General features: G+C 47.0%; 1 protein-coding gene across 21 annotated transcripts in view; it reads right to left on the bottom strand.

The window, feature by feature from the left end:
• The window catches only part of HDAC5 (histone deacetylase 5), a 1,448,645-nt gene that overhangs the window by 178,381 nt on the left and 1,244,728 nt on the right, over positions 1 to 25,536 (bottom strand). For all 21 annotated transcript variants that reach the window (XM_078645209.1, XM_078645212.1, XM_078645222.1 and 18 more), the window contains one exon: positions 2,954 to 3,041. In XM_078645209.1, the coding sequence (XP_078501335.1) occupies positions 2,954 to 3,041 (88 nt within the window). The remainder of the gene's footprint in view (positions 1 to 2,953; positions 3,042 to 25,536) is intronic.

Here is a 25,536-nt window from a genome sequence, read left to right as displayed (position 1 = left end):
ACGCAGATGACACACAACTCATTCTCTCCCTTACAGCCAAGTGCTAGTCAAGGCCAGACTGGGAACTCATTCATGCATAAAATCTTTATTTCGGTTTATAATACCATAAAAGATAGAAACATATAGTTCCTTATCAATAGTACTGGCAACTCAAAGCAGCCCTGTAAAATTTTGTCACACAGCCCCAGTAAGGTGCATAGCAAGTCAAACGAGCGAGCCTGACCACTACAGAGGGAGGCTTTGGGAGGGTTCTCCTCCTAAGGAAATATAAGGAAAAAAAGGTGCACTCTATAACACACTTGTCATTATATTTTCAGTTGAATTAGTTTTAAAAGCAGAGTAAATGATGATCTTACTACACACTAGGATACGACAATCTTTGTGGGGGCTCTTCAATGTGTCCCTCACTATTACGATCCAAAAGTGCCTCATTTCTCCACAGCCCCTCTCACACATGTTTTTATTTGTTTTATAGTAACAATAGAACAATGTCTCAACTGGTATATCACACAAGGGGACAGAATAACGTGTGTATCAATCACCAAGGACAGGAAGGGAACACGGGAGACCAAGTAGGAGTGGAAGGGTTGTTATTTGCATACGCTTCACTCATCCCTGAACCCCCTTCCCCCAGATTCCCGCCGGTTCCCCTGATCGTTTGTAAATGTAAATGTAAATGTAAATGTAAATGTACCGTTTGTGGTACGGTCCGAATTACCGCCGGACTCCTATTCTATTCAAAGAGCGCTACCTTGTCACCATCACACCACCTCTTTTGACGTGGAGTTTGAACCTCACTAAGCTATCATCCTCAGCTATTCACTGCTGCCTCCTCCCCCCAGCGGACATTCCCCTGCGACGCCCACACAAGTGGCATTCATCCTTTGTATACCCGCCTTCGCCCCTTTGAGTGCCTCCAGAGCACACTACCAATCTTGTAACCATCGTCCTGATGATGACCTCAAGCTAACAGAGGTCGAAACGCCGGTGACTCGGCAACGCTATTTGCAGCATCCTAAGGGTCATTCGCTAATAATGAAATCATGTTTTAAGATTGTAAATACTTTCGTTTGATCCACTATTTTGTTATCGCCGCCTCACGTTGTTCTCCTTATCACTTGTGTCACTGCGCCGTTTATTCACTGTAACACATCCAATGTACATTTGGTTGTTATGGTTACTGCAATTTAGTTGTACATTGTGCTCCTATATGCAAATAACAACCCTTCCACTCTTACTTGAACTCCAGTGTTCTCTTCCTGTGCTTGGTGATTGATACACACGTTACTCTGTTCCCTTGTATGACATACCAGTTGAGACATTGTTCTCTTGTTACTATATTCGCCCGGTCTTAGCTGGCATAACGGGTTTACTCCGGTTTCTGTTTTCTTACCTTTATTTGTTTTATGGCACCTCTCATACCAGTTTAGGGTGTTTGGGCACTTTACATCACACACATACAGACATCGAATCATACATGTGTAAATCAGTGTATAGAAAATGTTACATAAGGCAAAGGGGTACGATTCACATGCCACCCATGCTGGTAGGCACTTTTTTAAGAGTGCTTGGTCTAGAGAAGCACAAACACAGGATTCAGAACATAGCACAGTAGTTAGGGTTGAATGTATGAAAAATAATTTATTTCTACCTAAGCAACTCTTTTTTTAGCATTAGGATAATAAAAATTGGGGGAAAAACCATAACTGTTTTACCTGTACCACACAGCTTGCATGCAGCGCTTTGATGATAGTTCATAGCTCACTGAGCTAGATTACAATTGTAACTTATGAACTGCACCGTAACGAAATAAACTCTGACAAAAGTAGTAACCCACTGGGCTATGCACATAAAATATTGTTCTTTGATATGCATGGTAGACGTTCTTTGTGCAGGCATAATAATCCTCTGCACTTCTTAGATAAGCCAAAACTGCCCTAGACAAAACTCCCATCACTCTCCAGTAGGTGCATTAATCACCAGAGTTAACTTGACACTTTTACTGTTGCCCGAAGACTGATGATTATACAAGGAACTTTACAGTGCTTTTAAAACTGCTGCACTACTATAAAACCGGCCCCCACCCTTCCAGCCTCCCTGGGGAAACGCCTGATGCCGGTATAGCTAGTCCGGCCTTGATGGCAGTACCTGGATCAAATTCAAAACCTGCATGCCTGAATTGGCCTACGGAATGTAGACCAACTGTCTGAAGCTGAACACCAAAAATACCAAAATCATGATCTTCAGGAAGAATGTGACTGTGTTTGGGATTAGTGAGACAGATCAGAAAAAAATAGATGTCACTTACTTTCTGAACAGGTAGTGAATCATGTAGATGACTATCAGAACATTGAGTCAAGGCAAAATTGAGCTTCATAATGGTTTTATTTGAGAATAATAATCCTAAATCCTGATAATTCTAAAAAGGAACAGCTGTTCTCAGAAACACTTTTTCCTCGAATCAGAAAATTGTGTTACTATACATTCTAAAAGAGAGGAGCCCCACAACTCGTTAGGAGAGCTGTGATAACATTCCATTTAAAGGATACTTGTACCCTCTAAGCATTGTGAAGGAGAACTAAAGTGGACTCTTCAGCCAATGGAGGTTTACAATGTGAATCAGCCTCATTTGAAAAAAAGAGTAAGTATACTTTGTAATGGGCAAGTTTAATCATTTAAGAAATTAAAATGTTATCTATGGAAATGTTTTCCAGGATGCCACATATAGGCAAACCACCTCTAATGTTCACGGATATCAAAGACTATCCAACGTTTCTCTGTGAATCTCTGTTTTGTATGTATTTTAAAGCATGTATACTAGTTCATTCAGGTGCATGCCCTCCAGCTCTCTGGAAACAAAGATCTCATGCCACTTGAGTATAATAACTAAACTGAAAGCTAAATATTCCTGTACAGAAAAGAAGTCTACCGCTGGCATCTTCACAGATCTTACCCAATCGACAATGAGTATTTTGCTGACATTCAGCTTCTGCTGGAGGAGTTTGGCAGTGATCGCTACGGAGTTAAAGAAACAGAATCCCCTGAAATAAGAACAAAACAAACTGTTAAGTACTGAAGCAAAAAATTTTGCAACTGTCCCTTTCACATCCAAGGGAGCGCATTCAAGTAACAGTTACCTTTAGATTCTGTATCTTATGATGTGCAGCTATCCCTCCTGTTAGAGGGTAAGAAAGGAATAGGTTACTTGCCCTGTAAGCATCTATTCGTAGCATGTAATGGCGTAGATTCATATGCTTAGCATTATCCTGCCATCTACTGCTTGGCTCGGATGATTACAAGTTGCTTTTCTTTAAAGAAGTCTTCCAGTCACGAGGTATAGTGACCCCTCCTCTAGGTGTGTATTGGACATGTTGCTTGGCTTCTTTGTTAGATTGTTTTGGAATCATTGGGTGAACGTTAGAAAAAGAAGTAATAAAGTGACAGAAAAAAGAAATATGCGTATAATTGTGAGTGTGTAAATTATGTTTCTAAATATTAGAAGCTTCCAGGGAGGATGGTGGGTGCATATGAATCTACGGCACTACAGGCTACAAATAGATGCGTACAGGGTAACTAACATATTCCATTCATAGCATGTGTTGGCTGTAGATAGACATGTTTAGCATCGAATGTAAAGCAGTGCTCCTTTTTGCGTGGCTAGCGACTGGTTGAAGTACTTGTTTGAAGGATAATGTTACTTACACAGTAAGCATCTGTTCTTGGCATGTAGAGCTGTATATTCACATGCTTTGCATACACCTGCCATCTAGTGTTGGGTCCGGATGTTGCAAGTTGTTTTTCTTTGAAGAAGTCTTTCTAGTCACAAGGTAAGGTGACTCCTCCTTTCAGTAATAGTACACATGGGCATCAACTTCATTGTTAGATTGTTTTTCCACAGAGGGTGAGAATGGAGTTAATAAGTGTAGAATAGAGAGGTCCATGCATATGTATGTACACTGATAAACTGCAACAACTACAGGAGACGGGGAGGCGGGTTGGCGCATGTGAATCCACAGCTCTACATGCCAAGAACAGATGCTTACTGGGTAAGTAACATTATCCGTTCGAGGCATGTGAGCTGTAGATCACATGCTTTGCATAGACTATATAGCAGTATATTCCTAAAGTGGTGGCTAACCTCTAGCTGTTGCAGTTGTTTGAAAAAGTGTTTTAAGTACTGCCTGGCCTACATTAGCTTGTTGCCTCGCTAACACATCTACACAATAGGGCATGGTGAATGTGTGCGGCGAAGACCATGTTTCTGCCTTACAGATGTCAGCTATGGGAATATTCCTTAAGAAGGCCATAGTAGCCCATATTTTGTCAGTGGAATGCGCTCTAGGGGGTATAATCAGAGTTCTTTTCGCTTTCCCATAACATGTTTGGATACATTTCACCATCCACCTTGCTATGCCGGATTTAGATCCTACAATCTTTCACTAAGCCTAGGGCTTGTGAGAGTCTTGATCTGTCCTCACAACACTTATGTGATGACATTTCTCTATATTTTACCAAAAAGATAGAGATGATCTATGATAAGATCACTAGGACGAGTAATTTTATGAGATGCCCTTTGTTGTCATCGCAGAATCTTAGGGCCACTAATTCCATCCCGCTTACCGCGTTTCCTGCGGCTAGCCTGGGTGAGGTTGAAGTATTAATTGGTCAAGTCAAGTCTGGATCCCCTTTAGACCTGATCCCTGCAAGAGTTGTTCCATCTTTGGGCAAGTCACTCGGTCCTATGATCCAGTCCCTTGGCAATCTCTCCCTCTCCGAGGGCCAGGTACCACAGGAGTGGAAGATGGCTCATGTGAGACCTATCCGCAAGAACTCTAGCATCCCCTGGACCGAATTGTCCAACCTCCGGCCCATTTCTCTTCTTCCGTATCTGAGCAAGCTAACGGAGAACCATGTGAACACTCATCTGTCGTACTTTATTGAGCTAACTGGAGGTTTAGATCATTCCCAGTCCGGATTCAGGCCTAACTATAGCACCGAATCAGCGCTCCTTTCGGTGACTGATAACATCAGAATGCCCCAGGATAAAGGGAATTCCATGATTTTGGTGCTGTTGGACCTGTCCGCAGCGTTCAACACTATATCCCATGATATTTTGCTCAGTCGTTTGGAGGAGGTAGGGCTAGGGGGTTCGGCGTTGTCTTGGATGAGGAGCTTCCGATCTGGCAGCAGACAGAGTGTCAGTATGGGCTCATTTCGATCTGCACCCGTGGAGCTGACCAAGGGGGTGCCGCAGGGCTCATGCTTGAGCCCCACACTTTTCAACATTTATGTGGCCCCCCTTGCCAGTCTCATGAGATCATACGGATTGATCCCTGTGTCGTATGCTGATGACACTCAGCTTCTCTTCCCATTTAAGACATTAACCACGGCAGTTAAACAGTCCTTTTCAGACGGCATGAGGGCTGTATCACAATGGATGGCCTCGAATTTCCTGCAGTGCAACGTAGGGAAAACAGAGGTGATGCTCTTTGGGGAAGCCACACTGTTGTGGACGCCGGACTGGTGGCCATTAGATCTGGGCCCCGTCCCCATCCCCAAGCAGGTGGTGAAAAACCTGGGTGTCCGTTTGGACCAAGGTTTATCTCTAAAAGAGCATGTCAACCAAACAGCTGACTCCTGTTTTCATGTAATTGGACTACTCCGAAGAGTGTTTCCATTACTACCGGATTTTACCAGAAAAACCCTCGTCCAGGCTTTGCTGCTCAGTCGCCTGGATTATTGTAATGGGCTATTGATCTCAGCAAACGACAGCTTACTTAGCAGACTTCAGGTGGTCCAAAACACCACTGCAAGGATAGTCCTGAATGCACCACCTAGATCTCCATCACGTCCCCTGTTGGAAAAGCTCCATCCGCCAACTGATTAAATTCCAAACCTACTGTGTCGTTCACAAGGGTATACACAACCTGGGCCCCATGTATCTGGCGGAGAAGTTTGTCCTCTACGTCCCAGTACGTGCTCTTCGATCCAGCAATCAATCCCTTCTTCAAGTTCTCTCCATCAGAAGGGCAAGACTGGGTGGAAAGGCTCTTTCCTACATTGTCCCCTGCCTTTGGAACAAACTCCCTGCCACCCTCAGGTTATGTACGGATCACTTTGCTTTTAGGAAACTGTTAAAAACATTTTTGTTTCAAACTTAGCATCTCCCTAGGATCTCGAGACCATCCACTCATTTTCTGTTGTTTGAGCGCAGAGATACTCCATCGGGAGTCGATTTTAGCGCTATAAAAACCCATAAATAAATAAATAAAGAATAAATAGATACGGGATTGCCTTTGTGTGGTGGTGAAAAAGCAACAAAAATCTGTTTTGTCTTGCAAATTTCTTTTGTTCTTTCTACATAATATAGTAGAGCGCTTCTAACATCTAGTGTGTTTAGAGCTTGTTCTGCTAGAGAATCAGGTTGAGGAAAGAACACAGGTAACAACTGATTGATTTATATGAAAAGCAGAAACTACTTTAGAAAGAAATTTGGGATTGGTTCGAAGAACCACATTGTCTTGGTGAAGGTGAAAGAAAGGCTCTTGAAAAGTTAATGCCTGAATTTCACCAACTCTCCTTAGTGAAGTGACTGCAATGAGAAAAGCAACCTTCCATGAGAGGAACTTTAATTGACACCTGTGCATTGGTTCAAAAGGTGGCCAAATTTGCCTAGTAAGGACTATGTTTAAGTTCCATACTGGTGCAGGTAGGACTCTTGATGGTATCACTCTTTGTATTCCTTCCATAAAGGTTTTCATCACTGGTACTCTGAATAGAGATAACTGTTATCTGTTTTGTAAGTATGCAGCTACTGCTGCTAAATGCAAGCAAATAGATGTTTAGGCTAGTCGAGATTGCTGTAAATGTAAGAGATAACAAATTATGTTTTGCACTGAAGCATCAAGAGGATTGATATTGTTATTGTTGCAATAGATAACAAACCGTTTCCTTTTTGCTACATAACGTGCGCTAGTAGTGGGCTTTCTAGCCTCTTTTAGGATATTCATACAGTCTGGTGGTAATTGTAAATAACCAAATTCTAGGACTTTAGGAGCCAAAGCGCTAGGTCGAGTTCTTTGGGATTTGGATGCCTGATTTCTCCATGGCTCTGAGTGAGGAGACTGGAGTTGAGATGCAGCTTTTGGTGTGGACCTACTGAGAGCTCCAGCAGAGTGGTAGATCAACGCTGACGTGCCCATGTGGGAGCTATGAGAATCAGTTTGAAGGATGTTTGTCTGAGCTTCCGAACTACCAAAGGAATGAGTGGGAGAGGCAGAAAAGCGTAAGCAAATATCCCTGACAAGTTCATCCATAGGGCATTGTTTGAAGAGCAGGGGTGGGAACCTGGAGGTGAAGCTTGGGAATTTTGCGTTTTGAGCTGTGGTCAACAGGTTTATGTGAGGAAAACCCTATTGCTGAAAGTAGGGGAGGAAATCTGGGGATGAAGTTCCCACTCGTGGATTTGCTGTGTCTGCTGGGAAGGTCTGCAATTTGATTTTTTATTCCTGGAAGATGTTCTGCCAGGAGATACATTTTGTGGTATTTAGCCCATTTCTAAATGTCTTGTGCTAGGTTTGACAGTTGGAGAGAATGTGTCCCGCCTTGTTTCAGTATATAGTACATAGCTGTCATGTTGTCTGTGCTGGCTAGGACTGCTTTGCCTATGAGGTGAGTTTGAAAAGCTTGGAGCGCTAGAAACACTGCTAGTAGCTCTAGTTGATTTACATGGAGACTCTTGTACTTTATACTCCATATCCCTTGGATTGTGTGATTTTGTAGGCGAGCACCCCAACCAGTGAGTGATGCGTCTTCTGTTAGCATGGTCTGTGGAATAGGGTAGAGAAAGGGCTGCTCTTTGTATACATTTTGTGGGTTCCACCACTGCAGAGAGTGATGGGTGCGGCCATCTACCAACACTAGATCAGTCAACTGACACTGCGACTGGTTCCACTGACTTCCTAAGCATTCTTGAAGGGGACCCATGTGAAGTCTTGCATGGGGATCAATAACGATGCAAGACGCCATCATCCCTAGCAATTGCATGAATACTCTTGTTGGTAATGATTGGTTGGGCTGAAACAGAGTGAGAAGGGACTGAATACTCTGAATTCCGGCTGTATTGGGAGAGGCTGGAGCTTTTTGAGCATTTATCGCAGCTTCCAGATAGGTTTTTGTGTTGGAAGGCTGTAGGTGAGACTTCAACACGTTCACTGTAAATCTTAGTTGGTGAAGTAAGTGAATAGTGGTTTGAGTGTGTTGGAGATACATTTGTTAAGTGCTGGCTTTGATGAGCCAGTTGTCCAGTTATGGGAAGACGTGGGTGTTCCGTCTTCTCAGATGGGCTGCGACTACTGCCAGGCATTTGGTAAATACCCTGGGAGCAGTGGTGACTCCAAACGGTAGTACTTTGAACTGGTAATGGTGACCCGCTATCATGAATCTGAGGTACTTGCGATGAGTGGGATGAATTGGATTGTGGAAATATGCTTCCTTTAAGTTAAGTCTAGTCAAGTCAATCAGCTTTATTTCGATAATAAAAGATATCATAAAAGCATTACATAAAACAACAGTAAAACCATATTAGTTAAAATCCAGTAGCTAATCAGATAAAAATGATACTCTTTCTAATAAATTAAATAAGAAGGTTCAATACATGACCGCAATTAAACAATGAGTTTTAGCCTTTTACATCTGATTGACCATGCCCAGCCGAGGTATTTGGCCATACCACTAACGAACAAGTTACTTACCTTCGGTAACGCTTTTTCTGGTAGATACAATATCTGCCTGTGGATTCCTCACCTTGTGAATATCCCCTTGCGTCAGCAACATTCGGAAATTCTTTTTTTTCGTAGCCTCGCGCCGACGTGGACTACTGACGTCATAGAGACACGACCTCGCTCGCGACTCCGCTGACGTCACCGACGCCTATAATAGGCCCACGTCGGCGTGATGACATCAGTGCCGCCCTTTTTTCCGTGCCATCGAGGCACACGGACGGACCAATGACAGTAGAAATATACAAGTATACATAGTACACAATACTCAAGGCAAAACACACAGTGTTAAGCAAAAGCAGGAAAGCAATTGGAACATTTCCTTGACAACAAAATATATATACATTACATTACAGTAACTCCGGCATAGAAGAGTGGACAACGGGGAGGCGGGTGGGTCAGTGAGGAATCCACAGGCAGATATTGTATCTACCAGAAAAAGCGTTACCAAAGGTAAGTAACTTGTTCTTCTGATAGATACATCTGCCGTGTGGATTCCTCACCTTGTGAATAGAGTCCCACAGCAGTCCCCCACTCCCGGAGGAGGGTGTCCACTCTTCTAGACCAGGAAATCCTGAAGGACAGAGCGTGCAAAATGACCGTCCCTCCTCACTTCGGTATCCAAGCAGTAATGCTTCGCGAAAGTGTGGAGGGAAGACCAAGTTGCCGCCCTACAAATGTCCTCCACAGGTACACCTCTAGCCAATGCAGAGGATGAAGACTTAGCTCTTGTAGAATGAGCCCTTATACCCTCTGGTGGTTCCTTACCGGCCAAAGAGTAGCAGATCTTTATGCAGAGGACGATCCATCTCTATAAAGTTCTTTTATGGACCGCTCTTCCTTTCTTGCAGCCAGCAAATCCAACGAAGAGCTGGTCTTCCAAACGAAAGTCCTTGGATCTGTCCAAGTAAAAGGACACCGCCCTCTTAGGGTCCAGACGGTGCAGTCTCTCTTCCTCCTTAGAAGGGGGAGGATAGAAGGTAGGGAGGGTAATGGACTGTCCCAGATGGAAAGGAGTTACCACCTTAGGCAGAAAAGCAGCCCTGGTCCTAAGAACCATTCGTTCAGCATGAATGGTCAGGAATGGGGGCTTAGAACTAAGAGCTTGAAGCTCACTAACCCTCCTTGCCGAGGTTATTGCAACTAGGAAGACTGTCTTAAGGGTAAGAAACCTCATGGGACATTTATGAAGAGGCTCAAAGGGAGCACCCATCAAAAAGGTCAATACAAGATTTAAATCCCACTGAGGCACAATAAAAGGAGAAGGAGGGAACTTATTAATGAGACCCTTCAAAAACCTTAAAACCACAGGAGACTTAAAAAGAGAAGGCTGGTCAGGCAAACAGAGAAATGCCGACAGCGCTGAAAGGTAACCCTTCACCGTGGCAACCGCAAGCCCCTGCTGCGCCAGAGAAAGGGCAAACTGGAGAACATTAGACAAATGGGCTTTCAAAGGGTCAATAGACCTTTCCCCACACCACGTGACAAATTTCGACCATCTATAAGAATAGATGGACTTAGTGGAGTCACGCCTGGCTGACAAGATGACATTCACAACGTCAGGCGGGAGGGAAAAGGAATTCAGGTTGCCCCGTTCAATCTCCAGGCATGAAGATGCAATGTCTGGAGGTGGGGTGTAGAACCTGCCCCTCCATCTGAGAGAGGAGGTCTGCCCTGAGAGGGAGACGGAGCGGCGGGTGAGAGGAGAGGTGGAGAAGATCTGTATACCACACCCTTCTTGGCCAGTCCGGGGCAACCAATATGACTTGGGCCCGGTCTTGGCGAATCTTCCTCAGAACCCGAGGAATCAAGGGTATGGGAGGAAACGCGTAAAAGAGTTGACCTCTCCAACTCAACTGAAACGCGCCCCCAAGGCTCCTTGCATCGGATACTGGAGACTGCAGAACGACAGGCAGTGCGCATTCTCGTAAGTGGCGAACAGGTCCACCCGAGGAGTTCCCCACATCTGAAAGATGTCGTGAACCACCTCCGGGTGAAGCCTCCACTCGTGGTCGGCAGAGAACTGCCGACTGAGACTGTCTGCACGAACGTTCAACACTCCGGCCAGATGATTCGCCATCAGACAAATCTGATGGTCCTGAACCCAGGACCAGAGACGCAGGGCCTCTCTCCAGAGACACTGCGACCCTACTCCTCCCTGCTTGTTGATATACCACATCGCGGTCGTGTTGTCCGTCAGGACTTGAACCGACTGACCGCGAAGGGAAGGGAGGAAGGCCTTGAGCGCTAAACGTATCGCCCGCAATTCTAGAAGGTTGATGTGAAGCAACCTTTCCTCTGGAGACCAAAGGCCCTTGACCTCCAGATCCCCCAGATGAGCACCCCACCCGAGAGTGGATGCATCCGTTATCACTGTGGCCACCGATGGAGGCAGTTGGAAAGGTTTTCCTTGAGACAGGTTGCCTTCCACGCCCCACCAAGACAGATCCGCTGCAGCTTCTCTGGAGATCCTCACTGACTCCCTGAGATCTCCGTTGTGCTGATACCACTGCCTGCGGAGACACCACTGGAGCGCCCTCATGTGCCAGCGTGCATGGTTGACCAACAGAATGCATGAAGCCATCAGACCGAGCAGGCGAAGAACCTTCAGGACTGGAACGACCGCTCCATTGTAAAATAAAGGAATCATATCCCGAATGTCGCGAATCCTTTGAGGGGGAGGGAATGCACGACATACGGTTGTGTCCAGTACGGCACCTATGAACAGGTTGCGCTGGGAGGGCACCAGGTGAGACTTGGGCACATTTATCGAAAAACCCAACCTGTACAACAACTGGGTTGTCTCTTGCAGATGATGGAGCACTCTCTCTGACGACTCTGCCTTGATCAGCCAGTCGTCCAAATAAGGGAATACTGGAATCCCTGATCTCCTGAGATGCGCCGCCACCACTGCCATCACCTTGGTGAAGACTCGAGGCGCAGTAGTAAGACCAAACGGAAGGACCGCAAACTGGTAGTGCTGCGATCCCACCGTAAAACGGAGATACCTCCTGTGCGACTTCAGGATTGGGATATGAAAGTAAGCATCCTGCAAGTCGAGCGACACCATCCAGTCTTCTTCTTGCAGCGCCTGAAGAACCTGAGCAAGGGTGAGCATCTTGAATATCTCCTGCCTCAGATAGAGATTCAAGATCCTGAGATCCAGGATTGGACGAAGTCTGCCATCCTTCTTCGGAATCAGGAAATACCGGGAGTAGCATCCCTGACCTCTCTCCTGCTCTGGGACCACCTCTATCGCACCCTTTCTTATCAGAGTCAACACTTCCTCCTGCAGAAGTGACAGATGTTCCTCGGAGCAATACCCTTGGCAAGGAGGGAAATTGGGAGGGAATTCCCGAAAGGGAAGGGCATATCCATTTTCTACAAGATTGAGAACCCAAAGATCTGATGTAACCGATTCCCAATCCTGTAGAAAATGGGTAAGCCGGCCCCCAACCGGACCCACATGATCCTGAATGTCGGATCTAGGGCTGCTTCTCAGGGGCTGGAGGGTTGGAGGAAGTGGAGGAGGAAGAGGCCTGACGTCCACGAGGACGTGCTCTCTGCTTTCCCCTATATAAGGAGTTTTGCTGCTGCTGTTGTTGTTGCTGATGCTGCTGGCCTTGCCGGAAATTCCGAAAGGAAGAACGACCAAAACCCCTGAATCTTCTGCCAGTCGAAGAACCTCTCATTTGAAGACCTAAAGACTTGGCAGTCGCTCTACTATCCTTAAACCTCTCAAGGGCCGCATCAGCCTTCTTCCCAAAGAGGCCAGAACCATCGAAAGGAAGATCTAACAATGTTGCCTGAACATCCGCCGAAAAGTCAGAGGATTTCAACCAGGCGGACCTCCTAGTAACGACAGCAGTGCCCATAATGCGCGCCACAGAGTCTACAGTATCCAGGCCGCTCTGAATAACCTGACGAGCCGCCGCCTGAGCGTCAGAGATGACTTCCTCAAAGTCCTTCTTGCTGTCATCAGGAACTTTTGGAGCAAGAACATGCAAAGAATCCATAAGTGCGTGTAAATACCTCCCCATCAAACAAGTGGCATTTGACGACTTTAATGCCATACTGGAAGAGGAGAAGATCTTCTTTGCCACCTGATCCTGCTTCTTTGCCTCCTTCTCATAAGGAACCTGAGTGAAAGCACTAACGTTCTTTTTGGAACATGCAGCCTGAATGACCAAACTCTCCGGTGAAGGGTGAGATGTTAAAAAGGCAGGGTCCTCAGGGGCAACCCTGTATCTTCTGGCTACACCTTTAGAGACAGCAGGAGCCGACAAAGGTTTTTTCCATACTTCCAAAATGGGCTCTGTCAGAGCATCATTAAAAGGAAGAAGAGGTTCCACCACTGAACTTGGAGAATGCAATACTTCAGTCAAAATATTAGATTTGAATTCTGCAGTAGGCAAAGTTAATTTAAGGAGATCGGCAGCCTTCCTCATAATTAAATGGTAGGGTTGAACATCCTTAGAGGGTGTACCAGAGCCTGAGGGTAACTCCCACTCTGGAGAGAAATCCAGACTTCCTGCGTCTGCCAACTCCTCAAAACCATCTTCATCCAATTCACCTTCTTCAATGTCAGATTGTGAATCTAAGAACCTCCTTTCCTCCAAAAGTCGTTGAGCCTCTCTTCTGGATCTCATCTTGACACGCTTTGCCACCGGATCCACCACCGGCTCCGACGGATTCTGAATCGACGTCGGAATCGAACCCGATGGCTCGGAGGGATGTGTTCGAGGCCGATTCGGAGCAGGAGAAGCCGGGATCGGCGTCGATGGCTTCGGTGGAGGTGGAAAATGCCACGGCGGCGGCGGGGCCGGCATGTAAGGCATAAATGGAGCCGGAGGATAGGAGTGAGGAACTCCTGAGTTAAAAGCTAGAGGACCCCTGGGACCCGAAGGTGCACCAGAGGGGTACCACGCCCTTGAAAAGACTCCATACATTGCATTGAGAAACGCAGATGGTTCTTGGCCTGGGGCAGGAAAGGGCGGTTGAAAACCCTCAGGCCTGTCTCGAGGAGTGCTCGGATTCGGCTCATTTATAGGCGCGGAATCCCCATCCTCTCTAAGCTCTTCCTCATCTCGGGCCGGGGACGGCGCCGGAGATGGATTCGGAGACGGATTCGGAGCCGGAGTCGCAATCGGAGCCGGAGCCGGCGCCCGAGACTCAGATGGAGAAGCCTCACCTTCAGGTTCTGGATCCGAAACTTCAAGAGTCACCACCTTCGAACGTACCTTCTTCGGTGACACTGACCTCGATCTCGACTCCTTACCAGAACGACGTCGGGATTCATGTCTCCTCTTCTTATGTTTTCTCTTCTTTGAAACATGATCCGAAGCCGACTTCGAGGACGACCTCCCTCGAGATCTAGACCTCGACCTTGACTTCGACCTCGCCCTTCGAGAACGGGACCTCGACGATTTCTCCTTTCCAGCTTTCATCTTAGCTACCAGGAGCTTCGCCTCTCTCTCCCTCAGGGCCTTCGGGGTCATCTTCTTACACGAAGAGCAGTCATCCACATCATGGTCCGAGCTCAAGCACCAGATGCAGTCGCTGTGTGGGTCGGTAATGGACATCATTTTGCCACATTCTCTGCATGGCTTGAAGCCGGTCTTTTTCGAAGACATAGTCGAAGATACAGGATACAGAGAAGCAGAAAATGGTAACAATATAGACAACAAAGTATCCGTTGGCTACAGAGATTCCCGATAACCGTTAGCATCGACGACGCGGAAAAAAGGGAAATTATGTCATCACGCCGGCGTGGGCCTATTATAGGCGTCGGTGACGTCAGCGGAGTCGCGAGCGAGGTCGTGTCTCTATGACGTCAGTAGTCCACGTCGGCGCGAGGCTACGAAAAAAAATAATTTCCGAATGTTGCTGACGCAAGGGGATATTCACAAGGTGAGGAATCCACACGGCAGATGTATCTATCAGAAATACAGTGGCAGGGTATCCGACCTCAAGATTCGCAAAGCGACTGTATGGTATCTGGTACCCAGCTCCCTGCATAAGGGTTTTAGCCACAAAGACCTTGGAGATTTGTAGGCCGGGCATTCAAATAAAAAGTGGGTGACAGACTCCACTCTAGAGGTGCAGAATATGCAAGAGGGAGAAGTTTGTGCAGGAATGTTCCAACGGGCAGACAGTTCTCTCAGTGGGAGCAAACCCACCCTGAACTTGAAGTACAGCGCTCGGTCAAAGGATTTAAAAATCAAGTCCAAGTAGGGTTCGCAGAGGGGGACATCCTTGATCCTAAGGAACTCAATGGTTGTCCTGCTAAGTTTGGGGTTTGAATTTAGTTTGTTAGCTACCCACTGCCAATACATGGATTTAAGAATATATTTGGGGGAAGCACTCCTAGATATCTAAGCTTCTCCAAGACCCAGATTATCAAACAGTGTTTTAACATTGGTAAGCCACCCGATTTTTGACTAGCCGGGCGTTGACAGTATTTCCATTAGCCCCTCCGCATAACTAGCAAGTTCGGGAGTTTTCCATAGACGTGCCCACTATAAAAGCGGGCGCAGTTGGGCCTGGTCTCTGATCGAACGACAACCCATGTCCAACAGCAAGGGAAGCGTTGAGATGCTGTGGGGAAGGGACATTAAATCCTTTAGAAATTTATTTTCGGATTTTAGAAGATGGTCAATAGTGCCTAATCCCCAAAGTTCAGCCCCATAAAGCGCTGCACTAACTCCCCATGCTCTATAAATATCTAAGACTGGGGCAATAGGCCTAAATGAGGATGAGCGTTGCTCTTTGATCAAGGCCCCTACAACCCTTTTGTGACCCAGCAACATTTTTTGGAGGTGGGGGGCCCACTGCATAGAATCGGATAAGCGGATACCCAGATAATCAAATTCCTTGACCCTTTCCAGGGGCACAAGGTTTAAAGAAGGAGGGCGACCAAGCTTCCTGGGGGGATTCATTACTAAATACTTGGTTTTATCAGTATTGATTTTGAGGCCCCTGCTATTACAAAAGGATTGAAAATTGTCCAAGAGGCTCTGTAGACCCATCGGCGACTTTGAGATGAGCAGGGTGTCATCAGCGAATAGGAGCGTAGGTATTTTCTTTGCCGCCAAAGAGGGAGCGTCAGATGGCTGATTTAAAAGATGCTCCACCACCCCGTTCACGTATAGTGAGAACAGGGTGGGGGCAAGGACGCACCCCTGGCGGATGCCCCTATCCACTGGAATTTTGGCTGTCTTCTGACCCTGGGTACCCCACCTCACCTGCGCATAATTCCCATCGTGCAACTTCACCAACAGGAACAGAATGTATGCAGGAATCCCCAGATCAAGAAGTACCCCCCACAAGCGGTCCCGAGGCACAAGGTCAAAGGCAGTCTTTAAATCGATAAAAGCGAGATAAAGACTGCCTTTGCCAAGTACTACCACCTTCCAGTAAATGAGCATCAATCTAAAAACCTGCTCGATGGTCCCAGTGCCAGACCTAAAGCCTGCTTGAAATTCTGAGAGAATTTTATTCTTGACCTCCCACTGGAGCACTCTCCCCAGAACAACCTTTCCGGCTACCTTCTGTGTGGAGTCTATAAGACTTATAGGGCGATAACTCGCTGGGTCGTCCCGACAGCCCTTTTTAAAAATCGGGACGACCTCAGCCCCCTTCCACGAGTCTGGAACCGCCGCACCATGCATAATGGCATTAAGTAAAGTTGATATAGGCTTACCCCAATCTTTTGGATGCAAACGAAGTAGGTCCCCCGGTAGCCTATCAGGGCCTGCTGCTTTGTTTGGCACTAGGGATTTGATCACGTCTTCCACCTCCTTCGATGTGAAAAGTAACACATCGCATACCTCAGAGAGGCCCAAAGCAGGAGATGTGGTCGGCCCCAACCCCTCAGCAGGATGGGTGGAATAAAGAAGAGAAAAGTGATCAAACCACACTTGCCCCGTGATATTACATGTAATAAGGGTACAACCGGGCCTGTTCCTGGTCCTTACCAAATTCCAGAAACCTCCAGCATCCCTCCTTGCACTGGCAACCTTTAGATCGCACCAAAACTGATCGTCCCAATCCCTCCTAGCTTCCCTAATGGTAAGCCTGTAATTCTTCCTGGCGGCCCGAGACAGCGCGAGATCTTTTAGTTTAACAGCCTTCACCAAGGCTGTTTTTGACATCCGGCACTTTTTGGAAAACCACCCCGGATTATATTTCGGTTTCTGAACCACCCTGGTGTATAAGTCCCTACACGGTTTTATAAATAGGCTTCCCAGGGCTTCAGTGGTATTACAAAAAAGGCAGAGAACCTCAGACGGGGCCAAGATGGAGGCATCCAACCTGGATACTGCCCCTTCAATCAAAGCCCTAAATTTTGCACCAGCCCATCATCAAGCACAGCCGTGCACCATTTGAGGCGCCTTCCCCCATCTGATGGACGGACATCTGACGTTATTCTAAGTTGTGGTAGGGGAACATCGTGTGTGGATGACCACATAGACTTTAGGCTTAAAGATAGCGGATTGTGATCACTGTCTACGGTTGACAGTACCTCCATATCTCTCATGTAACTCCAGAGCTTTAAATCAAGTAAAATGTAGTCTATACGTGAGGAATGGTCTACCCTGTTGAATGTGTGGGCACCTGAAGGGTCTGAGGGTGTTCTGCCATTCACAGCCCTCAAGCCGAATTCAAGGGTCAGGATGTTAAGCTGAATGGACCGTTGGGACCATCTCTTGATAGGCGAAATGGTAAGGGCTGGAATGCCCCTTCTACCATCCTTGTCGGTAATGCCCAAAATGTCTTCATCCGCCAGGGGTTCAAAAGTACAATTGAAATCCCCTGCGACCAAGACATTTGCGTTCTTGCTACATTTACTAAGCTCCTCTCCCAGGATGGAGATAATTGGGGATTCAGAGCCGCCATTAGTACCTCTGGCGTAGATATTAAATATCTCAATTGTAAGCCCTCGATGTGGACCCCTCACTGACAATCTTAAAATATCAGGAGATTTAGAAGCAAGTTGTCTAGTGTGGCAGCCCAGGGAGATATTAATCCAAATTAAAGACCTCCTGAAGGGCGACCTCTCCGGGTGTGGGAGGAAATGGCTGGTACAAAAAACGTAGTGTAGCCAACCTTGTGACAGGGTTCCACACTCCAAGTCTCCTGAAAGATACAAATCCAATAGGACTCAATCAGTAAGTTCCAATCAGGAACATCTAATTTCCTGGAGATGCCAGCTATATTCCAACTCAGGATCTTTAGATCATTACTCGTATTTTCCACCTCAGGGGGATATAGTGTAACCGCCAAGCTAGGCCCAGCTTCGATCTCTGCAGAGATAATCACCTGCTCCACCGACTCACTAATATTCTCTCGAGCTGAGAGGCCAGAACAGGATTGGTTAAAAGCTCTACTATCAGGGTCCTCAGTTGCCTTTCTGTACCCAGACAAACCCCCATCCTTGATGGGTGGCTCAGCTCGCTTAACAAAAGAAGAATAGGGATTGTGTCACCAGCCATAGCCCAACCTATAAGCCGCTCTACCAACTAGGGGCATGTGACGCTGATGGGTGTCGTAGTCGGCTTCGGGATATAGCTAATTGTCCCTCCCGCCCCTAGGGTGCTGACTAACAGTGGGTTGAGGGGCCGGGAGAATTTGAAAGTGGCTAAGTTCAAATGTGCCTATTCCCTTTGGTAGGCAGGAAATTACAAATATATCTGGCCACCCTGGGGTCCCTAAAGTTAACCAGGATACATACTTAAATGGCGCTCCTCAGCGGCGCTTAGAATCACTGTGAAATCTCCCCTGAGGCGTAAGCCGGGGGACAGGCTCTAGAGTATCGCTACAGTTTTTAAATTGCTTCGCTTTGTTTTTAATGTTATTTGCTCACTTCTATTGTAAATAACTTACCTGCTGCTGATAACCATTCTGCCCATTTCGAACCCTGCTCCTCGCGTAGCAGACTACGTGCTTAAGCGTTAGGAGACAGGGGTGGACGCCATTTTGGGTGGACGCCAAGGTCAGCGTACTAGCTGCCTCCCACCCTCCTTCCCCTCCTATAAAATGACCTTGACTACCCGACCGCGCGCCGAAGGCGCGCCAAAGGCAAGCCCGTCTGCGCCAGGACAGCGCCAAGCGCCAGGAACTCTGATCGTATTCCCCTAAATATTCAGTCTGGGAGAGTGTACAATCGTGAACAGTTACTGAATTTAAGAGGAAGGGTGGAGGTTAACTGTACCTGTTTAATACCTGATAGGGAAATACTGACCGGACCTACCGTCTGCCCAGCATGTTGCTCTCGCCTACCTACTATTTTATCCACCCCTATTAAGGGACTCATTAGGTCCCACTACCTCAGGGAGGATAGGGAGGAGAATACAATTAATTGCATACTTATTAGCCAGGTCCCTGGTTAAACAAAGTACAGAATGCGCTGAACTGATTCAGGAAAACAATGTAAAAATTGCTTTTATTACGGAGACCTGGACAGATGCGGCTTCGGGATCGGACCTAGTCATTGCAACACCTGCAGGTTATTGTAGCCGTGTTCTTGATAGAACCGGTAAAAGAGGGGGGGGGGGGGGCTAGCTATTATTTATCATGCTTCGCTCCAGGGATCATTTCAAGCGGTGTCCTCATAGACTTATGAGGCATTGGGATTTAAGCTTTCCATATCTAATCATTACACCTTTCAGGGTTGCCTTAACCGCATGCTTGCGGTCGATATTCTGCTGCTGCGCTGGGATTTACAAAAACCCATTATTCATGACGAGCTGGGCTCGTCATGAGCGTGCGAGGAGGCTACCTCATGACGAGCCCAGCTCGTCATGAGCGTCGAAGGGGTTAAATACAGACCTCCTGGATCAAGGTCTCAGTTCCTAGACACGGTGGGTACTTTGCTAGAGGATGCCCTCTGCGCTAAGTCCTTCACCGCTCTAGGAGATTTTAATTTTCATTTAGAAAGAGGCTTAGACCCGGACACTTCAGCTTTGGTCGAAGCAATGCAGGCGGCAGGACTGACTCAGGTGGTAACGGGAGCTACACATACAATAGGGCACACTTTAGATGGCATTTTTACTAATAATCTGGACTTACATTTTAATCATACAGAATCCATGGCCTGGTCAGATCATTCAGTGGTGCTTTTTAACATTCAGATTCCCCAGTTGGTCAGGGCCAGACAGGATAGGAAGCCCGCCAAGTTGTATAGACCTTGGAAAGAGCTTGATGGAAGGGCGCTGGAGGATCAGCTTACATCCTCTATATTCACTCCACCTATAGATGTAAATGAAGCTGCCGAAAAGTACACAGACTGGATAGACCAAGCATGTACTGCTTTAGCTCAGCCTAAACTCTGCCGCCCCCTTCTGGCCCTCGCTAATTCCCGTGGTGGTTTTAGTGGCCTTACTCTGGGCAATCAAGCTTGCAGGACGTCTATTGGATCCTTTATCCACACCGGGCTTCTTACCAGCTTGGACATTGGATTCAAGAGATCCATCTTGGATAGTTGGGTTTTCACACATGTGGGGCCCCATTACTTCCTCGGGTGTTAGTTGCCCCCTGGGCATTGGAGATGTTAAATCCATCTGTATGGCTTTAGTCATTTCAGGAGCCCCCTCCCTAATTTTTGTTTGTATTTAATTAGGGACTTGAGAGAAAAAAAGTTATCGAGAGTGGCCTGCTCGAATCGATCGAGCCTCTCGGTCAAAACCTTCACCCTCTCAAGAACCGGTAGAATAAGTGACTTCAGCAGTTTCTCAATATGGGCTAAGGGGAGCAGGTTGTCAGAATTAGTTAATGTGCTGGAGGGCGCCTGCTTCCCACTCTCTGGCTTGCTCAGGGTGCTTGTCACCTGAGCTCTGGATAGGGGGACCCCATGAGGAGCAGAGTTGGAAACGATGATTTGGTGATTCCCAAGCTCCCCTCCACCTGTTAGTTTATCACGTGCCTTAGGGTGCTTGCCCATAAACTTCTTAGAGGGATTTAGGTAGTAAGCCCCTGAATGGAGTGTGGCTCTTTTCCGCTTGGTGGATACAATTCTAGGTCTGCTGGTGGGCGCTACCTCTAGCTGCACCGGGGTTTCCACGGGAGAAATGGGAATACTAAGAATAACTTGGCCCCCGGTGGAAGAGCACAGATCAGCCCCCGGTAAAGGCTGTGTGGACGGATATATACTACAGTTTAGGGCATTGAGCCTGTCGAGACTAGCTCTAATGGCTCCTATTCTAGCCAGATCTGGGACAGGAAAGCCTTCAACAGGCAGGTCATCGACTGGCTGTACAGGAGATACTACCAAACCAGTGGGACCTAAGGGAGAGCGCTTTTGATTGAATAGTTCGTGAGAAAAACGGCGTTCAGTATTGGCAATCTCTTTATCAATAGCCGAGACTGCTCTGGTGATGAACTGATCCATCGAACCAATGACAGAACCTCCCCCGGCCCCCTTACCAGATCGAGTTATCATTGGCATCCGCGTTTGAGCTTGGCTTAAAGCAGACACCGCCAACAACTTAATTGCAAAGATTTTCAAGGAAGGCAATACTCTATGCAGATAGAAATTAGAACAAATTAGGGGGGTGGCCCAGCCCAGCCGGCCCCGGACGGCCTTAGACGGTCCCGCCCTTGTCCCGGGCTTCTCCCAGGATGCTCCAGCGCGCTCCCGCGCAGCGGAGAGGAGGATCCTGTAAATAGGGCACACGGGGTCCTGTGGGCGCGGCTGGCAAGGAAGGCGGGACCAGGTGGTATCGGTCGTGCAGGGACTCCTGGGAGATCGAATCCCTGCCCACGCCAGTCACAGCCCACACGCAACCACAATTCTCCACAAAATCCTCTGCCCCTGCAGGTCAAAGTCCGATGATGAAATGCTCCCGCTGCTCTGAGGACGAAGCGGCACCCGCAGAGCGGGTGCGGCGAGTTGCAGCGACGGTCCGCTGATTCAGTAAGTGAGGACGAGGTTCATAGCCCACAGCAAACAAGAAAGTGGCCCACAGGTAAGGGGAAACAAGCTGGCTATAAGCGCACGGGGTCCTGTGGGCGGGGCTGGCAAGGAAGGCGGGACCAGGTGGTATCGGTCGTGCAGGCACTCCTGGGAGATCGAGTCCCTGCCCACGCCAGTCACAGCCCACACGCAACCACAATTCTCCCCAAAATCCTCTGCCCCTGCAGGTCAAAGTCCGATGATGAAATGCTCCCGCTGCTCTGAGGACGAAGCGGCACCCGCGGAGCGGGTGCGGCAAGTTGCAGCGATGGTCCGCTGATTCAGTAAGTGAGGACGAGGTTCATAGCCCACAGCAAACAAGAAAGTCTAGAATAGACAAAGTCACCCTGCTGTAGAATTGGGAGCACTTGTTGAAGTGTCACCATGTGGAAATGCTCTGACATTATGTAGTGGTTTAGTTCCCTGAGGTCTACAATAGGTCTCAAGGAGTTGGCTTTTTGGGAATTCGAAAATATAGGGAATACGCCCCTGACCGTTGATATTGTAATGGTAAAGGCTCTATGGCTCCTTTTAACAAGAGAAACTGGACTTCCTGTTTGAATAGGTGTAAATGTTCTGGTAACATTATGTGAGAGGGTTGAGGAATGTTTGGAGGATTGTTGGTAAGCTCCAGGCAATAACCATGTTGGATAATTCCTAACACCAATTTGTCTGTGGTGATAGATTGCCAAATGGGGAGAAATTGTAGAATGCGTCCCCTGGCAGGTGTTAAATGATCAGGGGAAGAGTAGGCTAGTCACTGCTTGTTAGGGGAGGGGGAATTACATGGTATGGAACCTCTGCCCCTACCTTTGCCGTTGTTACCTCTGTATCCTCCTCTAAAGAAGCCTCTTGTAGGGGAAGATTGACTGTTGCCCTTGAACAAGGCAGTAATATTACCCAAGGACATGGTTTTTGACCCTCCATGACAGAAGGAGCGACTAAAGGAGCCACTATTAGAAGGGGACTGCAGAGCTCACATAGACGTAGGTACGTCTGTATCTTTTTTCATTTTTTCCAATGACTTATACACTTCAGGTCTGAAGAGATGCTCCTTGTCAAATGGAGTATTTAAAATAGACTGTTGGACTTCAGATTTGAAACCTGAAATCCTTAACCATGCATGCCTCCTTAATAGCACACTAGTGTTGATCTCTCTAGCTGCGGTTTCAGCAACATCTAAAGCACATCTAATTGATGAATTGGAGATGAGCTTCCTTTCCTGCACTAAATCCTGAGCTTTTTCTTTGTGCTCATCTGGAAGAGATTGGAACAGTTGCTCCATTTTATCCCAGTGTGCCCTATCATACCTAGCTAGTAGGGCCAGGGTGTTCGCAATGTGCTAATGATTTGCTGCTTGGGCCGCTACTCTTTTACCACAGGCGTTTAACCGTTTTGACTCTTTGTCTGGAGGGAAGAGCATCCACTGTAGTTAGTGAATTGGCCCGTTTACGGGCATTAGAAAGAACCAAAGAGTAACTGCCCTTTAATAAAAGCTGGATCTGAGGCAACAGGCTTATATTTTTTGTCTATTCTGGGGGTGAGAATATGAGCATGCACAGGGTCTTTAAAAATATCATGGGAATGTCTCATCATACCTTTGAGCATTGGTAGAGTCTGGCTAGCTCTTTGTGTGTTACTGAGTGTTTCAAATAAGAAATCCTTCTCTAGAGATTCCTTGTGTAACTGTACTCCATGATATTCCGCAGCTCTAGCAAGTAATTCTAGATATCCCACATTATCGTCAGGAGGGGAAGGCTTTGCAGGGTAAAGATCAGGGTTATTTTCTGTGGGTGAATCAGTGTTGTAATCCTCCCAGGGATCTATTGGTAAAATGTTGTCCCCCCTGTTTCGATCATTATTATCAGGTGGTGGAGAGTTAGGTGGTGGAGAGTTAGTTGGTGTAATGAGTAAATACTCCAATGGTGGGAAAGGTTGTGCAGGGAAAAGTGGTGAAGCCTGAGGAGGAGAGGGGTTAGTACCTTTGTTTTTCCTCTTCAAAGGAATGTGATATAGTGTGTCCTCTGATTCAGTTTTGCGCTTCTGAGGAAGTTTAGTAAGGACATTTCCTGTATGTGGATTTATATAAATGTTTTTTTTGGGTCCAATTTTGGTGGTGGGACGTCGAAAATTGGATCCTGCTGCTTTGGAGGAACATTTTTCGGTTTCGGCACCAAGGGCTTCGGTGCCGGGATGGAGTTACTTTTCAGCACAGAAGATTTTGGTTTCGGTGTCAATGGTTTTGGCCCCAAAGTGGTTTTCAGCTTCGAGCCTAAAGGTTTCGGCTCAGTGCCTGACTTTGAACGACTCGATCTCAAGCTGGAAGGCTTAGCGACGTGTTTTGGTGCCGAGCCGGAAGGCGGGCGTCAGAAACATCTCAGTGACGACCGCGGCCCGAAGGAGGGGGTGGAACTGGAGCCTTTTGCTTGGGCTGATTTGGACTTTGGGGCAAGGGGTGTTCGGTACTCACAGGACATTGACCTTGTGGTAAGTCTTCTTTCATCTCGGAGTCCAATTCTGGAATAGATGTAAGTTCTTCTTGTTCTTTCTCGGCCCCTTGTGCGTTGAATTCGTGCTCGGATCCTTTACCGAAGATGTCCAGCGTGTATTCGACGTTTTGAGTCTGCATTTCGTGACATTGAGGCAGACGATTCGTGGAGTGTTTTCTTCGATTGAAAAGATCGACACGCGTCCCAGTCCTGTTTGTTGTGCTCCGGAGACAAGTACAAGTTGCACACTTCGTGTGAAGCGGTACGCGGATACTTCGCGTGGCACTGAGGACAGCATTTGAATGGGGTCTGTTCCATCGACTGGGAGGTGGACCGACGTGGTTAGGCCGGACAGCCTGAAGTTGCCGATCGAAATTGAGCTTTTCCTTGGTGGATACGATACGCAAAGTGGGAACACCTGCGAAACAATACAGACGGGGGAAGAGTGGATTGCGCACCGAAGGGACCCTGGAGAACGGTTTGGAACCAGAGTGCAGTAATACACGTCCGAACCTGATGGCGGATAAAAACAATCTAACAATGGAGTCAATGCCTATGTGCACTATCACCGAAAGGAGGAGTCACCTTACCTTGTGACTGGAAAGACCTCTTAGAAGAAAAACAACTTGCAAACATCCGGACCCAACACTAGATGGCAGGAGTATGCAAAGCATGTGATCTACAGCTCACATGCCTCAAACATAATGTTTCAAGTACAGCTTGACCCACTCTTGCTTATTGATGAATGAATACATCAACACTGTTCTGTTTAGTAAAAGTGTGAGGGGGGGTATTCCATTTTGCTGCTTTACAAATATACTCTTTAGGGATATTTCCTAGGAGAGTCGTAGAGGCTCCATGTTTACTTGTGGAATGAGATCTTGATGGTATTGTAAGCACCATTTTGGCTTTTTGATTACATGTGTGAATACATCCGACTATCCATCTGGCAATTCCTGCTTTGGACATTGGTGCCCACTGGTGAGGTTTGTTAAAAGCAACAAAAATCTGTTATGTCAGTCGAAAAGATTTTCTTCTCTCAATGTAGAATATGATAGCCCTCTTAACATCTAATGTATGTAGGGCCCGCTCTGGTACTGTGTCTGGTTTAGGACAAAACACTGGTAGATCTATGGTTTGACTTGTGTGGAAGGTTGAGACCACTTTAGGTAGGAATGTTGGATTAGTTTGTAGAAGCAATTTGTTTGGGTACATTTTAAAGAAAGGTTCTTGCAGAGTGAGTGCCTGTAATTCACCTATCCTTCTGAGAGAAGCGACTGTCACTAGAAAAGCAACTTTCGGAGTTAGAAACTGA

The sequence above is a fragment of the Lissotriton helveticus genome, chromosome 5_1 (genome assembly GCF_964261635.1).
Source record: "Lissotriton helveticus chromosome 5_1, aLisHel1.1, whole genome shotgun sequence".
NCBI classification, from domain to species: Eukaryota; Metazoa; Chordata; class Amphibia; order Caudata; family Salamandridae; genus Lissotriton; species Lissotriton helveticus.
This window is presented reverse-complemented; position numbering and strand designations above follow the sequence as displayed.